Source organism: Mus caroli, unplaced genomic scaffold (genome assembly GCF_978045245.1).
Source record: "Mus caroli unplaced genomic scaffold, Mus_caroli_1 scaffold_7, whole genome shotgun sequence".
Taxonomy (NCBI): Eukaryota; Metazoa; Chordata; class Mammalia; order Rodentia; family Muridae; genus Mus; species Mus caroli.
In genome coordinates, this window is record NW_028227262.1 from 90,969,630 (window position 1) to 90,995,667 (window position 26,038).

Here is a 26,038-nt window from a genome sequence, read left to right on the forward strand (position 1 = left end):
TGTCTAACTAGTCTTAGTAATTTGATACTGATTATTATTCCTTTGAAAATACATAAATATCTTTTATACCAGTTGGAAATGTAATCGTATCCCCTTAATCCTTGAAATTCCTCTCCTAAGCAATCTTATTGTAACAAATATTTATTTATGCTTGAACAGCTTAGTATTAACAACTAAACTTACACATTATTTTTATGAGCATTCATTTAGCTCTGTGGATGTCTTAGTTAGGGTTTCTATTGCTGTGATAAAGAACACAATCAAAAGCAACTTGGAAAGAGAAGAATTTATTTCATTGTACTTCCTTCACCTACATACCTAGTCATCTAGTCACCTAGTCAAGACAGGTACTCAAGGCAGAATTCTAGAGGCAGAAGCCATGGACAGATGCAGTATTCTATCTTATATCCCATGGCCAGACTCGTTTGCTTTCTTATTGTCTTACTTATTATTCTTTTGTTTTGAAAAGAGGCTATGACCAAGGCAACTCTTTGAAGAAAGCTGTTTTATTGGAGGCTTGCTTACATTAGAGGATTTGTCCATGACTATCATGGTGGGGATAGTGGTAGCAGGCAAGGATGGTAATAGAGCACTATTTGAGAGCTATATCCTGATCTGCAAGCATCAGGCAGAGAGCCCTTGTACCTGGCATGGGGTTTTGAAACATACTTCCTCCAATAAAGGCACACCTACTTCAACAAGGCCACACCTCTTAATCCTTCTAGTTCTTCTCAAGTAGTTCTACTCTCTAGTGACTAAGCATTCAAACATGTAAGCCTTTAGAGGTCAGTCTCATTCAAACCATCATACCTATACATAAACCACCTGCCTATGGGTGGCATTGCCCCCACATCAATCATTAATTAATAAAATGTCCCACATATATATCCACAAGCAATCTGTGGAGGCATTTTTTCAACTGAGGTTCCAGATAATTCTAACCAATCGGGACATTGGCTAACATGTAAAGTAAGCATTTTAAAAAATGGAAGAGTTTTCTTGTTTTATTTTGTAAATTTAACATACTTTTTTGGTATGTGAAAAGCTACATGTAATGAATTTATGCAACCTCACAAGTTTAAATATAACCATTCTGCACTCTACTCTCTATATAATAAACTTTCTACCTGCCTTCTGTAGTAGTTTGAATGAGAACGACTCACAAAGGTACATATGTTTGAGTACTTCAATAGATAGAACTGTTTGAAAAGGATTATGTCTTATTGAAAATATCTTTGAACTATTCTCAGTTAACTCTCTACCTTATGCTTGTGGGTCAAGATATAACATCTCAGCTTCTGTGCCATCCCTGTGTGCCTACTTCAATGCCCCCTGCTGTGACAATCATGGACTCACACTGTAAATATGGCCCCAAATAAGTGCTTTTCTTTATAAGTTACCTTGGTTATGGTATCTTATTAAAGAAATAGAAAAGTAAGATATTAGTTGGTACCAGGAGTTGGGCAGTATTGTGATGGCCTTGACCATTCTCGTATTTTTTGTTTTGTTTTGTTTTGCTTTGCTTTTGTTTTTGTTTAGAATGTGGGATACTTAACAGGCCATCTTAATTGGCGCTTGGAAGACAGTGCTGCTGAGAGCAATGTAGACATTGGAGGCATAGTGCAAGAGGCTTAAAGGAGAACAATATTAGCAACTAGGCTGGAGATCATACTTGTGATATTGTGGCAAATAATGTGACCGCTTTTTACCCTTGTCCTACACATCTGCCTGGATTGAATTGAAAAAGTTTGGACTAATTTAATTGGCAGAAGAGATTTCAAGAGAACCTAATTTTGACTCTGTTGTGTAGTTGCTAGCAGTCACTCATATGCTGCTCTGCAATGACAGAGAACAAGCAGGGCAAAACAAAATGTAAAATATACAGTTTGAATTGAAAAAAAAATGGGACTAGAAAATTTAACATTTGAGCTAAAGCATATGCTGAAAGAGATGACAACCCTGATGTGAAATGGAACAAAGGGAAGGGTGCCCTCAGGGCCAGACACCATCCAGCAATTGATAAAAGAGGAAAGGCCTGAGGTATTTTCTTCACTAAAACAAAGGAAAATTTATAAAATAAAAGAAAGCTTACACACATATAATCCAAAGAGGGGGTCTGACTCCACCCAAGCAGGCAAATGAACTTGGCAACATTGGCCAACTGATTCTGTCTTTACAGCCATGAAAGATGTATGAGTAAGTGAGTTGTGGAATCTTTCTCAGTGATTAAGGAGAGCCATTGAAGAATTTGGCAGGGGAGTGTCTGTATGGAGGCCCTGAAATGCCATTGTGTAAAATAAAGCCTGGATGGCATTGGAAACCCTAGAGCTTTGAGGCATCTGCTAAGGAGAGCTACATACTTGGAGTGAAACCAGCCCTAGAGAGAGAATTATGATGCAGTCAGCAAAGCTGGAAGGACTGAGCCGTCTTAGCCCTTTTGTATGGGATATGGATCTATAGGATTTAGAGTTTGCCTTGCTGAGTTTCAGTCTTGCTTTGGTCCAGTATTTTCTCAGGATGTCCCATTCTTCATTTTGGAATGGTAATGTTCTGTGCCATGTTCTACATATGTTGGAAGTATGTAATTTGCTTTTGATTCTGATTTTACAGGGGGTTACAACTAAGAGATTGCCTTGAGTCTCAGGAAAGACTTCAGCTTTGGACTTTTAAACTGTGTTGAGACTATGAAAGACTGCTCAGCACCATGCCTGCCTGCCTGCTGCCTGCTCCCTGCCATGATGGTCATGGACTCTAAACCTCTCCAGCTGTAAGCCCCAAATAAACTCTATCTTCTCTAAGTTGCCTTGGTCATGGTATCTTAGCAATAGAAACATAACTAAGATAGCAACTGAAACAGTAATAGTAAAAATTGAGCATGCTAAATAACACACTATAATGCAAAGCTATATTTTTATACTAAGGAATGACAATAGGAAAATAATCAAATATCTTTTTATATAGTTGTTTCCATAACAACAGAAATGTTTGAATATATAGTATATCTGTTGCCATTTATAACATATGTTTGAATCTGAGTAAGGTATTTAAGGTTTCATTTCTTGACAGATTGAGGGTATGCACTGTATAAACTGGGTGTGTTGAATGTTCAGAGCTAAGGTTACTATGAAGTCACATGATATGAAGTGAAGGGATGCTCCTAGAAACACCTTGGATAGTTCATGTAACAAATTTTAAACTGGTTTTTGGTCATTGCACATTCTGAAAAATTTCACAACAGTGAAATTTTCATTCCATATTCAGTGATTTGCCCATATTTAGAAACTGCAGATTAGGAGACAGGTTCTCTTGAGCTGGTCTCCTATTTTCACTTCTCTGACTGAGTTGTGTTATGTCAGGAAGTGATTTCTTCCAGAAGTTCTTGTACTTATTATGTAGTAAAAGAATGTCTGCATTCTTCCACAAGAATAGTTATTTTGTGTCCTTTCTCTTTCTGGGAAGTAGGGCCTTGGGTGTGACTTCCCAGACCCCCTGACCTGGGTCTTATGGTAACCCTGTCCTGTCATCAGAAAGTGACTATGCTCTGGATGTAAATGGTATACAGATTGTTTTCCTGGTCATGCCATCCATCTCTGCAGTGAACATGACCAGATTGGGAAGTGCTGGAACTGCAGGCTAGTATGTGGGACTTTTCTTAAAATGGAGATTTCTTATTGAATATTCCCATTCCATACTGACTATAAAAAAGGAGCAGTTTAATTCATAATGTGCATGTGTGTATCTATTTAGAATGGCCTGCTGAGGGTGGAGACTGTAGATTAAAATATAAATCTCACTTCCAGCTACTTCCCCTTTTGCTTTTGTGTTTGTGGTCGATGTTCAGTACACCAGGTCCATGATCGCCCTGCTGTTTACTGTTAGCTGGTGTACCCCTGCTCCTGTCCATCACCATCACCTGCCCTGAGAGAGGGGTGAATGACTGGAAGCATTGCTACCTTTTTTATCCCATGTCTGGGTATAGTAAGTTGATCTTTGACTCATCAGACTTCCAAATTATTTGGGGTTGACTTGGAGTATCTGACCTCTGTGTGCCAGGACTATTCCTTCTTTGGTGACAAGACCCCCTCAAATAATCATCCTTGCTAGAAGGTCTAGGAAAGTATCTATACCTCACCCAGAGTCAAAACTTTTCAACTTCAATGCCCCATGGCGGACCAGTTCCTTGAAACTTATGCCTCCATGCACCTTATCCCACTGTAGCTACCCCAGGTTCTTTCTCGATGGTGAGGAAACATCACCACCACCTGGACTATATAGGCTTTTTCCGCTATAGGAAATGCTAGGGTTTCATTATCTTGATGTCCAGTTACTGAACTTACACTTACAACATACGTATATGCTGGCTTGCCTTTATCTTACTTCTAGTGTGCTGTGGCAAAGATGCTGGTAATTATGGACTGTGTTTCTCAAGTTTCTAGATGAAATCTTGGGCCAAGAAGAATGCTGTAAACCTAAGAACAGGCTGGTGAAAATAAGGACCGCAGAGTCTTAGGTAGAGAGCACATGACAGAGGCCTTCTGTACTGTAAGGACCTAAGCATGGATTCTTTGTGGATAAGGTCAAGCTCATTTTGTCGTCTGATGATAGGGGATACAGGGTACTCACCGCACTCTGGTTTAGAAGCTCTTCAATAAGTCTTTTGGTTTTTCAGAAGGAATTTAATATCTAAACTTTTATGTTAAGTTTCTGTATCTTAAAACTACTATGGGGAAATAAAACACTCACACAGGATGGATAGTTGGAGATCATCATTCCAACTCAACTGTCAATAAATCTGTGAGTTCAGTATGGATTGAATAATGCATGTGCTTAGTTCTCTGTGTGCAGAGGTCTCTGTAAAGGTGTTTTCCTGCTGTTTCTTAAGTTTATCTGATGTACTGGCAGGTTTTGTGTCATCAGAGAGGAAGGAGCCTCAGTTGAGAAACTTCCTCCATGCGATCCTGTTGTAAGGCATTTTCTTAATTAGTGATTGACTGATGGGAGAGGGCCCAGCCCACTGGGGGTAGTACCATCCCTGGACTAGCAGTTCTATAAGAAAGCAGACTGAGTAAACTACAAGGAACAAGTCAGTAAGCAGCATCCCTCCATGGCTTCTGAATCAGTTCCTGCCTTCAGGATCCTACCCTATTTGAATTCCTGTCCTGATTTCCTTCAATAATAAACAGCAATGTGGAAGTATAAGTCAAATAAAACCTCTCCTCAACTTGATTCTTGGATATTGTGTTTTGTAGCAGCAATAGAAACCCTAACTAAGACATTTGAGATTCTGTAATTTGCAGGAAGTTGGGAAGATGTATTGGTTCACAGAAGGTTAGATTTAAAGATTGCTATACTTTAATGTTAGAGAAGTGTGAGGTTTTATATAATATGTGATAAAGTGAACCTAAGATGTCCAGGTACTTCCTAGCCTTGTTATCAGTTGTTAGAAAGTCTCCGAAGTCACTGGAGGCAGCTCACTGCTGCTTTTTACAGCTATCCAGTTTTGTGGGGAGAGGCAGCCTTAGTCTTGTCAAGATCCTGTGTATGGTATCCCTGGCATTTCTGTCTTAATTCCTCGGGGTCGGGGAGGTAAGGCAGGGTTAAGACTGGAAGTGAGCAGGTTGGTAGGTTAGGACAGTGAATCAAACCTCTATCTACCACTTCCAAGAATCAATTCTCTACCACTTCCAAGAGCTTTTGACTATTCTGAGCTAGGGCTACTAAAATCCAGATCAGTGGGATTATGATATATCTGGCTTTCTGCCAGGTAGGACAATTCAATGTGGGTCAAATGTGATTCTGCTTCACTCATTTACAAGTCAAAGACTACCCTTCTCCTGTTTCCCTGAGGCACTCAAGGTAGAGTATGGAATTCTATATTCCTGGAAGAGCTGACTGTAGCAGTAAAAATCAAGGCTCAGCTATACACAGTGTGGGCTCTGAGTGATCTCAGCCCTCCTACTTAGGCCTCTTCACTCTTAGCCCTGCCATTCCATTTCCAAACTAGAGACCTTAATTCAGGTTTTTCTTAGAGTTTGGGTTTTGGCTATACAGAGAGATACACAACGTATTTGTATGTTTTCACATTAACTTTTAATTTTAGAGTAAATTTTAGATTTAGAAAAGTTGTTAAAACTTTTGCAGAGTTCCTGTGTAGCTATTATCTAATTTTCTGTCTAGGAATATTTGGCACTGCTATAGTATGTTTGCCTGAACAACAATAAAACTCAGTCATGAGTCCAAACCCTCCCTGCTCTCCTTCAAATTCATGGCTTCATTTTCCACCATTATTGCAAGCAAATATGTATGCAAATATATATTTATACATATTCCTACGTAGGGGTATATGCAGAATATAAACTGTTCAGTCCATATAATACTTGTATGGCAAGTTTCAGTGCAGACCGTTTGGCACTGAGCAACCACTGCCATACTCTTCCCTGGGGAAGACTGTGTCTCTGGCTCCCAGCTCTGCTCAGTTACCTTAGTTCGTAGGATTGGTACCTTGTGGGCATGCCCTGTCCATGTGTCCCCTCGTTGTTCAGATCATGTTTGGACAGTCATGTTGGTTGAGGTAGCTTCTGATTGAACTAGGAGACACAATCCCAAGGTAAATTCCCCGATCCTCTGGCTCTTAGAATCTGTTCACCCACACTTCTGCAGTGCTTGCTGAGCCTTAGAATGGGAATGTTTTGTAGATGTATCCACTGACTGGGACTCCACATTTTGATTGGTTGTAGTTCCCTGTATTGGTCTTCATCTGTGGCAAAAAGAAGTTTTCTTTGATGAGGGGTGATAAACTTATCTGTGGGTATAAGGGCAAATACTACAGATTATAAGGAATATAATTAGTAATTAATAATTAGTAAATTAGTAATTTAGTAAATTAGTAAATTATGCTGGTTGTAGATTCTCCTCCAGAAACCATGGATTCAGCAGCACTGAGTAGCTCAGGTGTTTTGCTTGCAAGTAGATCTGTTAGCCATATGTACCCCAGAAAAGGGCACTGGGTATCCTGGAGCCATGGTTACAGACGGCTGTGAGCCATCGGTGGGAGCTAGGAATTTTTGTGCCTTGCTACTTTTTAGAAGAACATATTTTCAAGTATTTGATTCTGGTAATACTTAACATCTATGCTTTAAAATAGTGTACATGGACTTACAAATCTTGATTCAACAGTGTTTGCATTATTTTGTCTGTCTTTGTGTATCCTCAGTATATTTTTTATGTCAGTCAGTACAAATACAATAAAATACTGAATACACTCTAATATGTGTTACATTTTATGTCTACATTAGAATACTATGTATGAATATTTTACATATCAATGTTTAGTAAAAGTCCATATTAATCCTAATTATGTATATTTAAATTTTGTTGACCCTTGAGCTATGTAGAATGCCAGAATTTCATTTAATTCTTTCTTTCTTTATTTATTTGGGTTTTTTTTGGAAGTTTCTATGTGCCCCAGCCATCCTGGAATTCTCTCTGTAGATCAGGCTGGCCTCCAACTGATGTAGATCTGACTGCCTCTACCTCCTACCTCCTGAGTACTAGAATGAAAGGCATGTACCACCACACTTGGACCACTTAAAATACTTTTAATCTTTGGGAATTTCATACAGTGTGTTTTGGTTTTATTCATTTTTCAATCCTCCCTGATTCAAGATCCACATCCTCCTTTCTACCTTCTCTCCCACAGTCATTGTTCTCCTCTCTCTATCTCTCCCTCCACTCCCCCAACACACACACGCCAAAAAAAAAAAAAAAAAAAAATGCAAGGACCTACCAAGCCCAATTTGTGTTGCCTATTTACTCCTAGGTGTGCTATCATCCACTGAAACTGGATAATGTTGGTGTCCTACCAGGATCCACCTTTAAAGAAAACCTTCTCTCCCTGGCCCAGAAGCCATTGTCCATAGCCCCTAACTTGGAGGACTTAGAGGTGGGGTTCATGAATCACTTCCTACTCCCTGTTTAGAGTGCCGATTAGCTTAACGTTACGCAAGTGTCCTGTAGATGCCACAGCTGCTGTGATGTCATGAGTGTACCCTGTCATGTACAGAAGACACTGTTCAGCTTCAATGCTTCCCAAACTCTGGCTCTTAGAATCTTGTTCCTATCCATTCTGACGAGGGGGAGATGAAATTTCCAGGTTTAATTTTCATTTTCCTAAGTATCAAGGATGCTAATCGCATTTTGAAATATTTTCAAGTCGTCTTTCTTTTTTCTCTTCAGAACCCTCTCTTCAGGGTCATGGCCCATTTTAAAACCTGATCTTTTTTTTTTTTTTTTTTTTTTTGACCATTTTTGAGTTGTTTATATCTTTTGTATATTAGTCCTCTGTCAGATATATAGATGTCAGGGATTTGTTCCCATCTTTCTCTTTAGATTCTTGAGATAGTTTCCTTTGTTTTTATGAGGACCCACTTGTCAGTTGATATCCATAACTCCTAGGCAGATAGCATTCCATTTCAATACTTACTTGGTATGGTTCTGCCTATGGTTTTTTTTGTTGTTGTTTGTTTGTTTTTGTTTTTGTTTTTTTCTAGAGGTTTCAATATTATGGGTTTCAAATTGACATCGTTGATCCATTTGAAGTTAATTTTTGTTAAGGGTGCTGGGTACAGATCTAATTTCACTCTTCTATGCGTGGGCACCCCGTTTTCCCAGCCTCATTTGTTGACAATACCATCTTTCTCCAGTTTATTTTAGTAGCCTACCTATAATAGAATTTCCTGTACTGTCCTACTCTGTATACAGTGTTTATGTTTGTAGCCTGCCTGTAGTAGACTTCCTACTTCTGCCTGCCCATGGAATGCCTTGAGCAAGATGATTTCTTCCCTTTCCTCAACATGTTTTTGGCATTTGTCAAATCTCAGATGGTTGTAGTTATGCGTGCTCATGTTTGGATCTTCTGTTTTTGCTATATTGATAAATACATGTGCTTCTGTGCCAGTTCTGTTTTATTATTACATAGTTCTGTAGGTCTGGTAATCACTTCAGCATTGCTCTTTTTGTTTTTTCCATCTGGGGTCTGTTGTAGTTCCATATGAATTTTAGAATGGTGTGAAGAATTTTGATTGGGATTGTAATTGAATCTGAAAACTGCTTTGGGTACAGTGGTCATTTTGTAGCACTGATTCTGCAAATCCATGAGTATAGGAGTCTTTCCTCACTCTAGTGCCTTCTTCATTGTCTTTTTGTCAGAGATTTAATGTTTGCATTGTAAAGTCTTTCACCTCCTAATTTAGATTTCTTCCTAAATGGTTGTTTTCCCTTTGAAGCTTTGTAAATGGGAATGTGTATTTTGGTAGTGTATATGAAAACTATTAATGAATAGGAATGTTATTGGTTTTTGTAGTTAATTTTGTATCTTGCCTCTTTGGTGAAATTATTGATCACTTATACATGTTTTCTGGTTGAGTCTTTGATATCTCTTGTGTATTATATCCTATTATTTCCAAATAGTGATAATTTGACTTCTTTTCCTATTTTTATCTTTCAATTTCCTTCTCTTGCCTTATTGTTCCAGCTTATTGTGCCTTAGTGCTTCCAGTACTACATTGGAAACAACTGGTGATAGTGGGCAGCCCTGTCTTATTCCTGATTCTAGCAGATTGCTTGGAATATCATTCCATTTACAGTAATGTTAGCTGAATGTTTACCATTTATACCCTTTATTATGTTGAGGTGTGTTCCCTCCAGCCCTGTTCTCTTTAGGACTTTTATAGTGAAAGCATGTTGGGTTTTTTGTTTCTTTCTTTCTTTTTTTTTTTTTTTTTTGAAGACTTTTCATGAATCTATTGAACTGATCATGTGATTGTTTTCTTTAGGCGTGTGTGTGTGTGTGTGTGTGTGTGTGTGTGTGTGTGTGTGTATCGAATCACCCCAGAATTTTTGGGACAAAGCCAACTTGATCACTGTACATGACCTTTTGTTTTATGTCTGAGTTTGACTTGCAAGTATTTTATTGAGGATTTTTGCAACTATTGATCAATGATATTGATCTGTAGGTTTTTTTTTTTAATCTTTGTTGTGTTTTCATCTGGTTTTGGTTTTAGAGTAATACTGGCTTTGAAAAAGGAGTTTGGGGTGTTCTTTCTGTTTTTCTTGAATAACTTAAAAGTATTTGGTTGTAGATCTTTGACAGCCAGATAGAATTCTGCTGTGAATCCATCTGGCCCAGAACTTTTTCTTACCTGGAAGGCTTTTTTTATTATTCTTCCAATTGTAGGAATCAGTTCTCTCCTTCCACTAAATTGATCCTGGTAATTGAACTCAAGTTGTCAGGCTTGGTGACAGACAAGTTTAATACCACCTGATATACCACTGAGCTATTTTACTTCTTACTACTTTGTAGATGAAAAGTCAAAACTCAAAACCAATTGGCTACCAGGCCCAAATCTTTCCGGGCTGTTGACACACAGAAGCAGGTGTTGTGCTGTGTATTGTGCAATGTTTGTCTCAGTAGGTCATGCAGGTTTTAGATATGAGTGATGTCATCATCTACTCATCTCAGGGCATCTTTAATCTCAATTCTAAAGCTTTTGGTTTTGCTTGTTTTGTTTGGCTTTTGTAATTCTTCCTGTGAGATTCCTGGGCTTTCAGTATTATGTGTGTCATGAGAAGCTGTGACATACTTTTCTTTTTAAAATAGAAGTCAGATGATGGACAAAGTAAAGAGGACATTTTTTCATGAGTTGCCCTCTGCCTAGGCTTTGGGCTCCTTTTTTCTGCTGATGTTTGTGGAGTGTTGTTGGCCTTTCTCAGCACAGGAAGGTGGTTTTCTTAGTGAAGTTGTTATGTATTTATCTGGTGCTTTGGTTTTGTTTCTGAAGATGTGGTAAAGAATGTCATAGTTACTTTTCAATTGCTGTGACCAAATTTCATGATTATTCAACTTAGAAAGAATTTAATATGGGGCTGGTTCCACGATGTTAGAACATATGACCATCATGACAATTAGTATGGGAGCAGGCAGGCAGACACAGCATTGGAGCAGTAGCTGAGAGCTTAGATATTGATTCACAAGCATGAGGTAACACATCTCCTTTATCAATGTCACACCTCCCAGTCCTTCCCAAACTGTTCTACTTTGTACCATAATTCCAGCATAGAAGCCTATGTGGTCCATTCTTAGTCAATCTAAAATATTCCACTTTCTCATTCCCATTGGCTTGAGGCCATATTGCAATGAAAAATGTATTTTTACTAACTTAAAACGTTCCAGAATCTTTCACAGTTTCAACATGGTTTAAAAAATACAGTCTTTTTTGAAACTCAAGGCAGTATCTTAGTTGTAACTCCCTGAAAAAGCAAAAGCAAGAAGGAAACCTCATATTTTGGACAAACAGTGGTACAAAGTATACACTATTATCCCAATTGGGAGGAAGGGGGCATAGGACGGAAATACTGAACCAAAGCAAGACTGAAGTCCAGCAGGATAAACTCAGTCCTGGAGCTCCATGTCTGATGTCAAAGAGGTTAGATGGCTCCACCCTTTTTGCTTTGTTGACTATAGCACACTTCCCTCTCTGGGCCTGCTTCCACTCCTTGTAAGCAAGCAGTTTTCTTTGGCAGACATCCTACGGCTCTGCTGCCTCCAACATCCTGGTATTTCTACTTCATTCCAGGTTTGACTTTCACAGCTTTATGCAGTGGCCTCTCAGGGCCTCCATGCATACACCTGATTTCAGCAGATTCACTTCATGACAGGAAGATTCTACAACCCCTTACATATGGCTGATGTCGCCAGACTCAGTTGCCTGCTTGGGATGGAGCCTGCTCTCTTGAATTACATTTGCATAAACTTTCCTTCTGTTGCATAAGCTTTCCTTTACTGTAGGAGTAGAAAATTTCTTATGTATTTCCTTTTAACAAATTGGAAGGTTTTCAGGGTGTGGCCTTGCCCTGAGGGCATCACACCCTTTATTCCATTTAGAATGAGGCCTTCCTTATCTTTTCCAGCATAAATCTTGGTTCAAATGTTAAATTGCTTGGTGCTCTTTTTTTTTTCTTAATTTGTACAGTTTTGTATTTTTTTTCCTAGATTGCCTGTTTTTCTGTTATAGACCTACATAAGAATGATTACTAATAACTGTACCACAGAGACAATAATGTGCTTTCTTGAAATCTCCTCTGCCAATGAAATTAGTTCAAAGTTTTTCAGTTTTGCCTCACTCAAAAATTTCTAACCAGGGCAGAAAGCAGCCATGTTCTTTGCCAGAATACCATCAGAATCGTCTCTAGCCCAGCTACAACTATTGTTTCCTTCGGAAACCTCTTGAGCTGGATCTCCACAGTCCACATTATTCTCAGAACTATTGTTTTCTAAGCTCCTACTAGGATGCCTGTTAAGTCCTGTGTACAGCATTCAACTACTTTCCTAATCCAGAGTTGTCCACATTTGTCCCCAAATCAGCATGATCAGGCTTGTCACAGCATCACCCACCTCCTGGTACAAATTTCTGTCTAGTTACTTTCAGTTGTTGTCATAAAACCCCATGACCAAGGCAATTTATAAAAGAAAGAGTTTAAGGTTCACAGTTCTAGAGGATTATTATCTATGACAGTCTGGACAGTGAGGATGGCAGCAGTCAGGCAAATGTGCTGGAACAATAGCTAAGATCTTATATCTTAATCCACAAGTGTGAGGATTAAGCAGAGAAAACTAGCCACACAGACTGCCCTCCAGTGACACACCTCCTCCAACAAAGCTACACCCCCTATTCCTTCCCAAACAGTTCTACCAACTTTGAGCCAAGCATTCAAATATATGAGCCTATGGGGTCCATTCTCATTCAGACCATCACAGGAGTATTGAAAGATCATCCCTATCAAGTCACAAAGATCCTTGGAGTTGAGGCACTTTCATTTGGATTCAGATATCTGTTCCATTTTCTGTTAGTGAAATGTTGTCTACAATAAATCTCATGCTAGTTCTTATGTAGGATATGGCACATATTCTAAAAGGTAGGATGATTGACTGTTGGTGGCACAAGAAACTATAACATCTATACAGTGTTTAGGGAGAACACACAGACATTTGCAACTAACATAACTTGTTCCCATTTTGTATTTGCTTCCTGTATTACATTTCCAATTTACCTGGCTGTGGCCTTTGCTTATTTATAAATGGATATCCTACCCAATTTCAGGATGGCCAGGTTTTTAAGTGATATTTTGTATGAAAATTATCTGAGTAGTACACACACACACATACACACACACACACACACACACACACACACACACACACACACGTAATATCAGTGACTATTTCTCCCCATTTAATTTAGCTGGAATAAGAAGCATACATTGTTATGCATATGAGAATGGCAGGTAAGCCACTGTGTGATATTACTATAGTGTGAGGTGGTTAATAACAAAAGGACAGATGATACTAATTGAACATGGGGAAACCTGAGCTTTGTTGCATTTTTTAGTATGCATATAAATAGATGTAACTGCTCGGTGAAACACTGACAGTTTCTCAGAAAGTTATACAAGGAAGCTATGTGCAGTGATGAATACCTGTTTTGTCAGATATTCAGGAGGCTGTGAGGTAGGGTCGTTTCAGCCCAGAAAGTTCAAGACCTTGTCTCTTTAAAAAAAAAAAAAAAAACAGATTGAAAAGTTATATATGGTGTGTTTTGTTGCCTAGGAACCCTATTCCTAGGCATCTACCCCAAGATATAAGGACATGTATGCAAATGTTTTTCAAGTTACCAGGGAAACTGAGGTTTCCTTTTTGGGTTCCTAGTCTTAATAAGAAAATAATTTTAAAATGGACTCAAAAGGAAGCTCAAGGATAATTTCATTTGAATCTGAGAGCAAACAGCAGGGAAGGCAAGCTGCAAGCCTTGGTGGCTCCTTAGAATAGGCAGATGGAGCAGAGGGAGAGAGCGAAGGCTATGACTTCTGCAGTGGAGGTAGGTGAACCATGGAGCTTTGGAGAGTGAGTGAGTGGCCCAGGAAATGTCACAGAAAATATAGTCAGCCTTTGGTCAGTAACCAAAAAGAGCCAACAAGAAAGGAAAAGAAAAATTTGCACTTTTTAAAGTTAGGATTCAGGCAAGTGGGTGGCTACACGGCAGAGGTTCCACAGTGTTACAGGGTGGGTACTGCAGACAGCTAAGGCAGGAAGGCTCTTCTGGGAAGGACAGGTACACTCTCACATGTGAGGGGAGTTGATCCTCTCCTCTCCTGAGCATGTCTGAAGGTGACTCGGAAGTCTCACTGAATACAGTGCTGGGTGTGTACATTCTTGGCCAGGTGATTGACAGGCCAAGTTGGACTGACTTTTCCCCCACTTTGAGATGGGGACTCTCTACATATTCCTTCCTGTCCTGGAATTCACTATGTAGATCTTGAACTCACAGAGATCTGCCTGCCCCTTCAATTAAAGGCATGTGCCACCACCACACTCATGCATGTGGCTGCATTGTATGTCTGCACCATGTGTGAGTAGTGCCCAAGGAGGCCAGAACTAGATTTAGCATTTGTGAGCCACCATGTGGGTGCTGAGAACTGAACCCTCTCCTCTGAAAAAGCAGCTGGTGCCCTTAACCACTGAACCATCTCTCTGGCTGGATTGATTCTTAGACAGCAGTAAGCGAGTTTTGTTCTACAGCCAGGGCAGGAGGCTGCATTTAGATTCTGTTCTTTTGACTTTGCCTAACTGAAAAGGCCACCTTTTTTCATGGTAATTTAAATCCCAAGGATTAGCAATCTGGTGTTTATTTCTGTAGTGCTTCCAGAGAAATGACATTTAGGGACCAAGCTACTGTAACGTTCTCCCTTCTGGAGAAGTAACCCTAAAACCCTTTAGAAATCAGAGCATGGAGGAAAGCCCCCAAGCACTTTTGACATTTCTGGCCTCCAGCCAGCGTCAAAGTAACACTTCCTGTTTCTGTCCAAGGACAAGAATCAATGTCCCACAACTGCCTGTCATCAGTAGCAAAAGCATACATATTAGCCTAAATATAGGACAACACAAATGTCTAACAACTAGTGAATGGTGTTTCCACTCAGTTAGGCCCAAGCTCTAAAAACAGAGTGCAATAACACAGACAGTATCCACACAGATAATGTAACTTTAAAAAGTCCAGGGGAGGGGCGAGAGGGAGGGGTTCTGGGGCAGGCAGATGTCTGTGAGTTAGAGACCAGCCTGGTGTACATAGTAAGTTCTAGGACAGGCAAGGCTATGTACAGAACAGGCAGGCCTATGTAGAGAGTCTCTGTCTTTAAAAAAAAAATTTTTAAAATTGTACTTTATCAAATCTTGTAGAAAAGGCAAGACTATAGAGTAGAAACCCAGAAAGTATCCCTTAGAAATGGGATAAGAGATGGAGTTGATTGTAGAACTCGGGGGACAGAAAGCTGTGTTGTGTGTGAAACTTGAGTACAATGGGAAGAATGCTTTGGAAATGGATGGTATAGAAGGTATATAAATTAAACCTCAGTAAATAGAGCTGGAACTTGGTTCACTTAACCCTCCCCTGAGGAGTTCAGGAGTTCAGATTTCCTACTTTGCTTTATCTAACATTTCTACAAGCATTTTAAAAAAGATGTCTTGATTTATGACTTTCTTTGTGTTTATGAAAACTTCATGAACAAACCTTTTACTACATTGAAACTCGGAATTTGTGATAATCTGAATCTGTGTTCCTAGATCACGGTTACTCATATTTGACTCCTGAATAAACCATTCCTTATCCCATTTGAGGTGAGAGTCGAGTTTCCTTCTTGACAGTTTCCATATTATTTTCTTTTGTAATGTATAAGAAAAGTATGTAATTCTAGGCATACTATTTTGTTGGCTTTCTTAGCAGAATATTCCTGTGTTATTCTGTTTCTCAATGTTATGAAGATGATGCCCTCCAGGTCCATCCATTTGGCTAGGAATTTCATAAATTCATTCTTTTTAATAGCTGAGTAGTACTCCATTGTGTAAATGAAGAAAGATAATGCCTATTACTGTTTCCTTTGAGTATGTGATAATTTTGTTAGCTAAATTTATATTGAAAGTATAATATGAATTTTTGTGTTAAATTATACATTTCTGAATTTTATTTTAGAAATTAAGATTGTTTTTTGGATTTTTTGAGACAGAGTTTCTCTGTGTAGCCCTGGCTGTCCTGGAACTCACTCTGTTGACCAGGCTGGCCTTGAATCAGAGTTCTGCCTGCCTCTGCTTCCCCAGTGCTGGGATTAAAGGCATGTGCCACCACTGCCTGGCATGGTTGTTTTTTTCAAATGGTTAATAGTTCTTTGATGATTTGTATCCAATGGGGTTTTAGCATATTTACCCCTTCCCCAAATCCTCCAGATTCATCCCATCCTTTCCTAAGTTTAAGAACCCAGTTTTTAAGCCCATCAAATACTGTGTTGCCCATATACTATTGGATGTGTGGCCTTCCATTGGAGCAGGTCGATCTACCAGGTGTTCACCTTTAAGACAAATAATTCTCCCTCTCTCAGAAGCTATTAGTTGCCAGTAGATCCTTAACTACAGGTGATAATTTGTGCCTTCTCTATTGTGGGTTCATTTGTACGAGTTATAGTCATTGCCTCTGAATCTTTTTTTTTTTTTTTTTTTGAGACAGTGTTTCTCCCTGTAGCCTTAGCTGTCCTCAAACTTATTCTGTAGACCAGGCTACCCTTGAACTCAGAGATCTACCTGCTTCTATCTATCTATCTATCTATCTATCTATCTATCTATCTATCTCCCTACCTACCTACCTACCTATCTATCTATCATCCTGCCTCTGTCTCTTATAATCTTTCTACCTCCCCATTCTGCAGTGATCTCTCAGCTTTCAAAGGAGGGGCTGAATAAAGATGTCTCATTTAGCACTGAGAACTCTTTAGTTTCTTATTATCTGCACATTGGCCCCTTGTGGGTCTCTATGTTAGTCACCAAAATGAAATTTCTCAGATGAGGGCTGAGAGAGACACTGTAGCATGACAGTAAATCATTAGGAGTCATTTACTACTATGCCTATTTAGCAGAGTAATGATAATAGGTTCTCCCTTACCAGCGATGTCCAGTCTAGCCACAGGTTCTCTGACTTGATAATGGTGCCAGATCAAGATTTTAACATTGGGAATGGGCTTTAAATCCAATCACAAAGCGGTCAGTTACTCCCATGACATACTACTATTGTATCAGTGGGCATGTCTTCCCATCCTGATTATTATTGGGCCTTTATTGATGGTATCATGGATAGCACCTTCCAGTACTATGAATGCTAGCCAGTAGAAATGAAGCTTCCAGGTCTATACCTTGATTTCTCCATCTTCTATGACTCAAGTATATGGTGTTTTCAACAATCAGGTCATACCATCACACTCACTAAGAGTAGTGGCAATAGCTTGTAATGTTTAGGATTATATGGGACCTCAATGGCCAACAAATCCAACAATGGTAACCCTGATAATGACTGGCTATAAGGGACATGTGGGGGTTACTTTAGTGGGCTTTATACTTGATAGTCTGTGAGTAATGTAAAGACTCTTTACATTACCTATAATGGGGTAAAGACATTGTTACCCCATTATAGGGTAATTCCATTTAAACTCATTTTTTATATGTGTTAGACTTTTAATCCCAAATACTTGAGAGAATGAAGCAGGAGGATAGCAATTTCAATACCCGACTCGGGCACAAAGTGTGTTCAGGGCCTGTGTGAGCAACTTAAGATCTCCTGTCCTAGAATGAGAACAAAATAAAACATGGGGGGAGGGGTGCTGGGGTGGAGGTATGCAACTGGAGCTCATGCCTAGCACAGGTTCAGTCCTACTACAGAAATGCCTAGCTCAAGGTTCAAGCCTACTACAAAACAAATAAAGACATATACTTTAGAAAATAAAAATGTGTGGAAAATAAACATGATGTGTGGGAAAAGTACAGTCCTCAGACACATTATTCTCCCAGCAGAATTGTGCATCTTGTCTTTTCCTTTATATTCTTATCGTCAGAGGATATCAGAACTTCCTTTTCTATCTTTCTAATTAAAAAGCTTATATTTTCGTAAGGAATTATATAAGCTCTTTATTATTGTTAATTATGGCCAAGTCGTTTTGAACATTTCCTTTATGTTGATACCTTCCCCAAACTATAGTAATCAGCACTGCAAGACTATAATCATTTGTTTCCCTGGATTTCTTCAGTGCTTCTGCAGACCCCTGGTAATGACTGGCTATAAGGACATGTGGGGGTTACTTCTCATCTGGACACCATTCTTTGGTTATTCCTGGCAGTGGCTATTTGGGGGCCAGAAAAGGAAAACTTTTGGTTTGTAACCCTTCTCCCTTCTTCCAACAACTATTTGTAGTCTGCAAGAGGACGGTGTTTGCTCTCATTTCCAGATCTGGAACCCTTCCTTCCCGTGGTTTTATATGAACCTGCCATTGCAGAAGTTGCTTGTTTCCTTGTATTTTTTTCTTCTGCCAACCTTTCAGCTGTTCAATGATATTTAATTTCCACATTATGTAGATGCTTACTATTGTTTGACTTTTAATTTTGATTATGGAATAATTTTATCTGCAGGAGATAAGGCTGTTTATGTAATTGAGTTCAGTACCTTTACAACATCTGTTGCTATGCATCCCTTTAGTTAAAACCAGGCAGAGAAACTGTATCCATAACACTATGGGTGCTCACAGATTTTTCCCCCCGGAGGGATATGTAGTTAGGACTAACTTGTGTCTTACGGTATGCATCTTCCCAAAGTCTTTAAGAGAGTGGCTGACTTTAGGAATATTGCTTGTTGGAAGTCATCAAGGTCTCCGCAGTACAATTAGGGATAGAATATAGCTTCCATCAAGTCCCTAAGTGACTATTACTACGAAGTCTTGGTTTTAAGGGCATTCTCTTTTTCAGCAGCACTTCTTCAGGATTTTTAACAGAGAATAAAGCTTCTTATAATCAGTATTTTTTACTTATTTTTATTAATTATTTTATTGGTTTATATTACAAATGATATCCTCCTTCCCAGTTTCACCCCCACAAACACCCATCCCATCCTCCCTCCTCTTTGCCTCTATGATGGTACTCCTCCACCCACTCACCCACTCCCACCTCACCCCTCTAGCATTCCCTGCACTGGGGCATCAAGCCTCCACAGGACCAAGGGCCTCCCCTCCCATTGATGCCAGATAAGGCTATCCTCTGCTTCATATGTATCCCTCCATGGGTCCCTCCATGTATACTCTTTGGTTAGTGGTTTAGTCCCTGGAACTCTGGGTGACCCAGTTAGTTGATATTGTTCTTCCTATGGACTTGCAATCCCCTTCATCTCCTTCAGTCCTTCCCCTAGCTCTTCCATTGGGGTCCCCCGGCTCAATCCAGTGGTTGGCTGTGATTATCACACAGTATCTTTTAATATAAAGCAAAAGAGCATGATACTTAGAATCCTTCACAGTCTTAAAGAAAAAAATGCAATTAGCAAGTCATAAAATTCTGGCAAATAATGATTTAGCACTCTCTTAAAGACAGGAGAAAGGGCGCTGACTATGAAGATTTCTTGAGTAGGACGCAGGGTCTTGCTCTGTGGAGGGCATCAGAGGGAGAACTGAAGGCACCCTGGGTCTGGCCACAGTTGGTGGTGAGTCTCAAAGAAATGGAGATAGGCAAGGGGATGCACTGAGGTTTGCAGAAGTGATCAGATTAGGTGTACCCCTAATGGAGATGGGGAGGTGGAAGAAGGCATGGGCAGCCTACCTGGCAGGAGGGATGTGCTGAGGGGTGCAGGAGTGATCAGATTATGTGTACCCTGGAAAGGTACCCTGGAGATGGAGGAAGACAGCTTACCTGGGTTCCAGCCAAATGTGGTGTCCCTGTAAGGTTGCTGGGGAGTCACAAAGGGATGCAGATGACCTGAGAGAAATGGCTGAGGACAGCAACAGGGAAGAACTCAGGGAACCCTGTGTCAGTGCTACTTGGTGGCCTAGCCCCAAGAGGGTGGAGTTGGTTAAGAAGAGAAACTGCGGCCGACAATGGTGGCAGTCCTCTCCTTTCTTACATCTAAGAGAACACGCGATCTGGAGCTCTTATGTGCTGCTGAGGAAACCTCACTTGCACTGTCCGACAGACAGGGTCCACTGCTGTGGAGTGAATAGTTTGAGTGTGACTTTCATGATATTGCAAAACACAGAGATCTAGAAATGTGACAGTATGTGGGAGATGCCTGTCAAAACGAAAAGTATTGGGGAAATAGAACTCCCCGTGCTTTGAATTATTCATTGTTTACTATTTTGAAGTGTCATATGATTTTAAATGGAGATTGAATGTAGCTGAGTGGTTAGACCACTTGCCTAGTGTACACAGGGCCCCATATTTGATTCTTAACAACTCCCCCCACCCCTGCCCAAGGATTGTCTTTCGTTTACCCTTTTAAGGAAATATTTGTGCATAATAATTAGAGGCATAGGAAAATAGCTGCTTCTGTTTCCCTCCCTTTAAAAAGGTTTTGAAGAAATAAAGCATCTACGAGAAAGGGAGGAGATGGGATTTCCTGTTACTCATTCACCGCCTGCTTCTCTGCTAGCCTTTTGTGATTTCCTCCATTGCCGTTCTTTCTTTGTTAACTTCCTGAGACCTTTTCAGTAGTGTACAAACCACTGACAAAGTTTTTTTGTTTTGTTTTGCTTGTATTTCTAGTGCACTGAGGCCAAAAAACATTGCTGGTATTTTGAAGGACTCTATCCCACATACTATATGTAAGTATAGTGCCTTCCTGCTGCTTTGACTATGGTCAGTTTTTTTCTCCAGGAGTGGTTTCTTTTATAGGATTGGATTATTGGATAGAAAGTGCAGTAGAGTGGAGGTTTCAGCAGTTAAGTTTGTGAAGTCCAGAGGCAGTTTACCAGGGATATTTTACAGAGACGTGTTGCAGAGGGAACAGCCTAGACACAGGTGAAGACAGAATGAACCAGAGAATGAGAAGGAGCCAGATTAGAACAGATTGCCAGAGTTACTCTGAGACCAAGCAGAGCAGCTCAGTGAGAAGCTGAGAGAAGTCAGATAGAATTAGTCAGCTTGGAGAGGCGTTTGTGCCAGAACAGCTGAGCTGAACAAGCCAGCCAGAGTTCAGAAAGAGCTAGAGAGGGCAAACTTATTCAGCAGTAAGCCTCTGAGATAACAATTACATAAGGCAAAGAAGTTACTTTTACAGAAATAGTGATAGAGCTCCAACTTAAAGAAAAAAGCCCAAGTCTAAACAAATTCATAGCAGAATTCTATCAGACTTTCCTAAATCTCCAGCCAATACTTCTTAAATCATTCAAACAAATAGAAGTAAAAGGGATACTTCATGCTCCTTTTACAATCCAATATTACTCTAATGTTACAACCAAGTAAAACACAACAAATATTTCACGGAGACAGACAAATCATCCTAAAATTCACATGGAAGTACAAAAGTCCCTGGGCAGCCAGAGCAGACCTGAACAAACAAAATAAAACAACAACAGCAGCAACAACAAAACACAAAGAAACAGAAAAATAAAAAGTTCTAAAAATATTATTACTTGTGACCCAGCTATACCACTACTTAGCATATTCCCAAAGGACTTAGCATCTTATTCCAGAGATTCTCACTCAGCCATGTTCATGCTGCTCTGTCCACAATAGCTAGGAAATGGAAACAACCTATATGTCCTTCAGTGATGAATGGCTAACAAAAATATGGCACATACACACAATGGAATATTATTCTGTTTCAGAGAAATATGAAATCATGAAATTGATAGACCTATATACCGAGTGTAATAACTCAGTCCCAGAAAGACAAATGTTCTCTATTATTTGTGATTTCTAGGTCACAATTTTCTGATGAGAGTATATAATCCTAGTAGCTGTAGAAATTAGGGAAGTAACAAGGAGCTATTTGTGGGAGCTTTAGGGAAGCAAATAGTAGGACATAGATACCATTGAGTGAGGGATTGGAAGACTGGGGAAGGTCTTTCACTGGGGATTGAGGAAAGACAATAATGAGACAGACAGACAGACAGACAGACAGACTGAGACACAGAGCAACTGAGCATTTTTTAAATTCAAGATTCATAACATTTCATGTTTGCATAAAAGTATATTTGTATACATACATTTATTATTTAAATAAATTATGCCACAAAGGGTGATAATGTTTACCACCAAGAGCTATAGAATAATTTAACAAAATCTCCAGTAAGATACATGAGAGACCCCCATTCCGCTTGATGACCAAGGGAGTCCAAGAGACTCTGAAAGCTATATAGGATATTGACTTTGATGGCCTCCCAGATTTGGAGGTAAGACTGTGTTACTGGAGAAATTCAGACACAAGACTTGGAGGTTTCAAGCTGAATGGTATTTGGGAGTCTCCTGCCTGAACACTACTCTTCATAATACTGGATGCAGCCTCCCAAGGGAGGAAAGTAATAGTCCTACCCCACTGTGAAGCCCAGAACCACATCAGTGACCATCATGGTATCACATCCCTAAAGGTACATAGTGGCATGCATATACTGGTGGTAACCAGTGGTTAGACTTAATGTCTACTCTATGAGGAGCTCATGCCTTGCTACTGTTAAGCTAGCCAAGTACCTATGGCTGGTGGGGCCATGGAACGTAGAGGAAAACCCACTACTGCCTCTGCCTAACTAGTATAAATTCTATCTACTGTCTAAATACTTATCCTTAGACCTAAAAATAGTATAGATCTCACCCCTCATCAAAGAAGCTTTTTCCCCCAGATGGATAGGGATCATTAAAAAAAATCTGCAATTAGTCAAAATGCAGAAATAAGTTGGTTGGCATGCTCAACCTCAATTGTTACATCTTTGACACAGCCCCTACTCTTAAGGTTCAAGGAATGAGGAGGAAGAAGGAGCAGAAAAATAGTGCCAGAGTACTAGAGCATCTCTTGGAAAATTGTCTTTTATGTATGACACAGGCTGGCTGTATAGAAAACAATCTCAACGACATGGTTGTCTAAAGAAGACCTTCATAATGACAGCACTAGTTGACATACTGATGTGGATAGAGAAAACCTCCCAAGACTCCATTCTAGATGAAAACCTACAGGCAATTAATGACTACCAAGAGAGGGAGAGTTAGCCTTTGCTGATAATGCCAATAGTCTTGGCCCTCCAATTTGTTATCTAAAGCCAAGTCGTTATCTCTAAAAATGCATACAGAGAAGCAGTACTAAATGAACTCAGCTGGTTGTATTTATATAGTTGTTCACACACACACACACACACACACACACGCAACAACAGTTGTTAAAAGAGGACATGAATTTAGGAGGGAATATGATACAGCATGGAAGGAGTTGAAGGGAGGAGTGAGGAAATGATATAACTACAGTACACATAAATAAAACTTAAAATTTTTAGAAAAGAATTATTTCAAAATGAGAAGCTGAGTTCTTGAATTATATCTGTTAATGTTTAACTGTGTTACCAATTATGTATCAGTGTTACATTAAGGAATGAAATCAAAACACTTGGCTTAGAGTCACTTAACAAGAGCAAGTTCTTATTTGAGTTATCTACATGTTCCTTGTGTTTTCCATCCTTTGTCTGTTGTATGAATATAAATCTGTGCTTGCCTATGTGCCTTTTGTCTGTATATGTTTGTCCCTAGCAAAGGGCTTCAGTCTGTGTTTATTAAACAGCGCAGAAAGTATCACAGTGAGAAGGAATGAGTTACTTTACAGAAATCTTTAATAAAGGTTTTAAAAGGGATTAAACCACTGACTCCAATGGATCCCAACTCATCCAAATAACAAAAGTGATTGTTTTATCAACAAATAACCTTAAATGAATGCTTTCCGCTTTTATGGTTGATTTGAGGACGTAACATTCAACTTCTGTATTGGCTGCTTTCAGCAAGTGATATAAATATGTTCTAATGAGTTAAGGTCATGGAGGAATACATAATTAAGGTTGTAGTTATGCCTTAGGCTTAGGTTGTAAAAGCTGATGTCATGGGCACTCCAAAGCAAGTAAGATTGGTCCTTACATTGTTCCTAAAGGCAAATTAGTTTGAGTACATATTAGATTGGTCTTAAATTGTGACTCCGAGATGTATTATTAATTTCTCTATGAGCTCCAGAAAAAGTTCTAGTCTCTTAGAATGTAAGAGATATCTGTATAATGTCACATCTCTGCAACTGGGGAAAAGTGATAATTTAAAAAGAGTGAGAGAAATTTCTGAGGATGAGAGCGCTTTCAAAGTATTCCATTGTCTAAGGAAGTCTTTATGGCCATGGAAGAAAGTATAGAAAGGCTGATGTAATTACTATTGAAATTGATGAATTCTCTGGGGTCTCTTGAGCTAAATTAATGGATTACTCACATGATTTATGCCAGTCTCCCTGGTCCAGGGAATGATCAAGTTCATGTACTGCTCACTGAAGAAGCCTTTTAGGTGTTCTCTTACAAGATTGTCCCCTGCCTAGCTAGTGATTGAGTCTTTTTGACTGAACACAAATGATTTAAAATAGTAAGTACCCCATTGTCCTGTAAGTGGAAAAGGTTTTAACCCAGACTGGTCTTGGTGCTTGGCTTTCCTCTCTTCTCTTGGAATGCTGAGTAAACTTTAAGATCAGTGCAGTAACAGACCACTGAATGCTCAGCCATTACCTTGGACCTGAAGCATTTCAGAGGGTTTTTTAATGTTTCAGTCACATCTTTGGTTGCCATACTGATGGGGCAGAAACAGAAGGATTCAGATGTAAATGTATTTAAACGAAAGAACATGATGATGCCTCTTTGAAAACTTAATAATAGAAGGGAAGCCATACCCAGGAGGAAAAGCATGCAAAGGAATATAGGCTGGACAGATAGTCTTGTCTCTGGCTTGTCTAGCACCCTACAAAACCCATTCTTCCCAGTACTGCTCTTGTCTGTCAGTTTTATCCAGGCCATTAATGAGCTCCAAATCCCAGGTCCCACCGTTAAACAGTGAAACAGTGAAGCTGCTTTTCAAGAAATTAGTTGTCCTGTGTTATGAATAATGCTGAAATTGTGAATTTCACAATTGTGAATTTGTGAGAATTATGAACAATGCTGAAATGCGTAAATTATCACCCCCGAGTGTCACATTGCATTGAATAGCTTTCCCTAGATAAACATGAACTCATCCCAGATAGGATGCTAGCTAATAGCCAGCCATAGAAACTGTTTTATTCAAATGTAGCTTAGTGAGCCCATAAATCTTTGGGCTATGTACAGGAGTACAAGTCACTTTAAGGGATTGGTGTCCTTGAAAAGCTCACCCCAGCATGGGGGATGACTCATTGTATCTCTGGGGCTCCCTAAGTGGCTTCATGCCCACTTTGCCAGTAGAAGCGCTTTTTCCTTAGCAATTGCTTACTGATACCTTGAGAATATTGTAGGCTTCAGATATCAGAGACTTGAAAGTTTTGTTTACTTCTTGAGTCTTTTGACCCTCTGTTATCCCTATAACAGGGAATGTTTCAGTTAAAACGCTACAACACAGCTAACAGAGAGCCCAGAAACAAGCTTCTTTGAGCCAGTACCCAATAGAGTCACTTTACTTGCCCTCTCGAGTAGAAGGTACCAGTGTGAGAGCCAGACAGAGTACCCGTCATGGCTCCATTGTGACTCTGGCCCTGATACATATGGGTCTGTGGTCATCTGAACAAGACATATCGGCTCATATATTTAACTCTTGGTCCTAGGTGGCGGCCTGTATGTGCAGGTTATGGAACCTTAGGAGGTGTAAATTTAGTGGAGGAAGTCTGTCATTGGAACTGAGCTTGGGGGTTTATGGCCTTGCCCTACTCCCTTTTCTTTCTGCTTCCTATAAGTGTATGGAAGTATGATCACCCAGCTTCTGCCTCTTTCTCCATGCTTTCCCTGCCTGCTGCCATACCTTCCCCACCATGATGAACACTAAGCCACATAAACCCTTTCTTCTTTAAGTTGCCTTTGGTCATGGTATTTTATCACAGTCCCATGAGAGTAACTAAAACAGGGTCTCTCCCACCCTGGAGGTGTGCAAGGAGGTGAAGGATGTGGA

General features: G+C 39.7%; 1 protein-coding gene across 4 annotated transcripts in view; it reads left to right on the plus strand.

Annotated features, from left to right (window-relative positions):
- Nucleotides 1-26,038, plus strand: part of Vopp1 (VOPP1 WW domain binding protein) — a 67,860-nt gene that overhangs the window by 14,398 nt on the left and 27,424 nt on the right. The window contains exons 2-3 of one of the 4 annotated variants that reach the window (XM_085840580.1): nt 2,611-2,767; nt 20,666-20,724. The exons of 1 other annotated variant lie outside the window; for it this stretch is intronic. Coding sequence is in view for 2 of the 3 variants with exons in the window: in XM_085840579.1 (XP_085696705.1) it covers nt 2,685-2,767 (83 nt within the window). In the remaining variant the exon portion in view is untranslated. The remainder of the gene's footprint in view (nt 1-2,610; nt 2,768-20,665; nt 20,725-26,038) is intronic. 2 more of the 4 variants (XM_021164660.3, XM_085840579.1) reach the window with 2 other exon arrangements.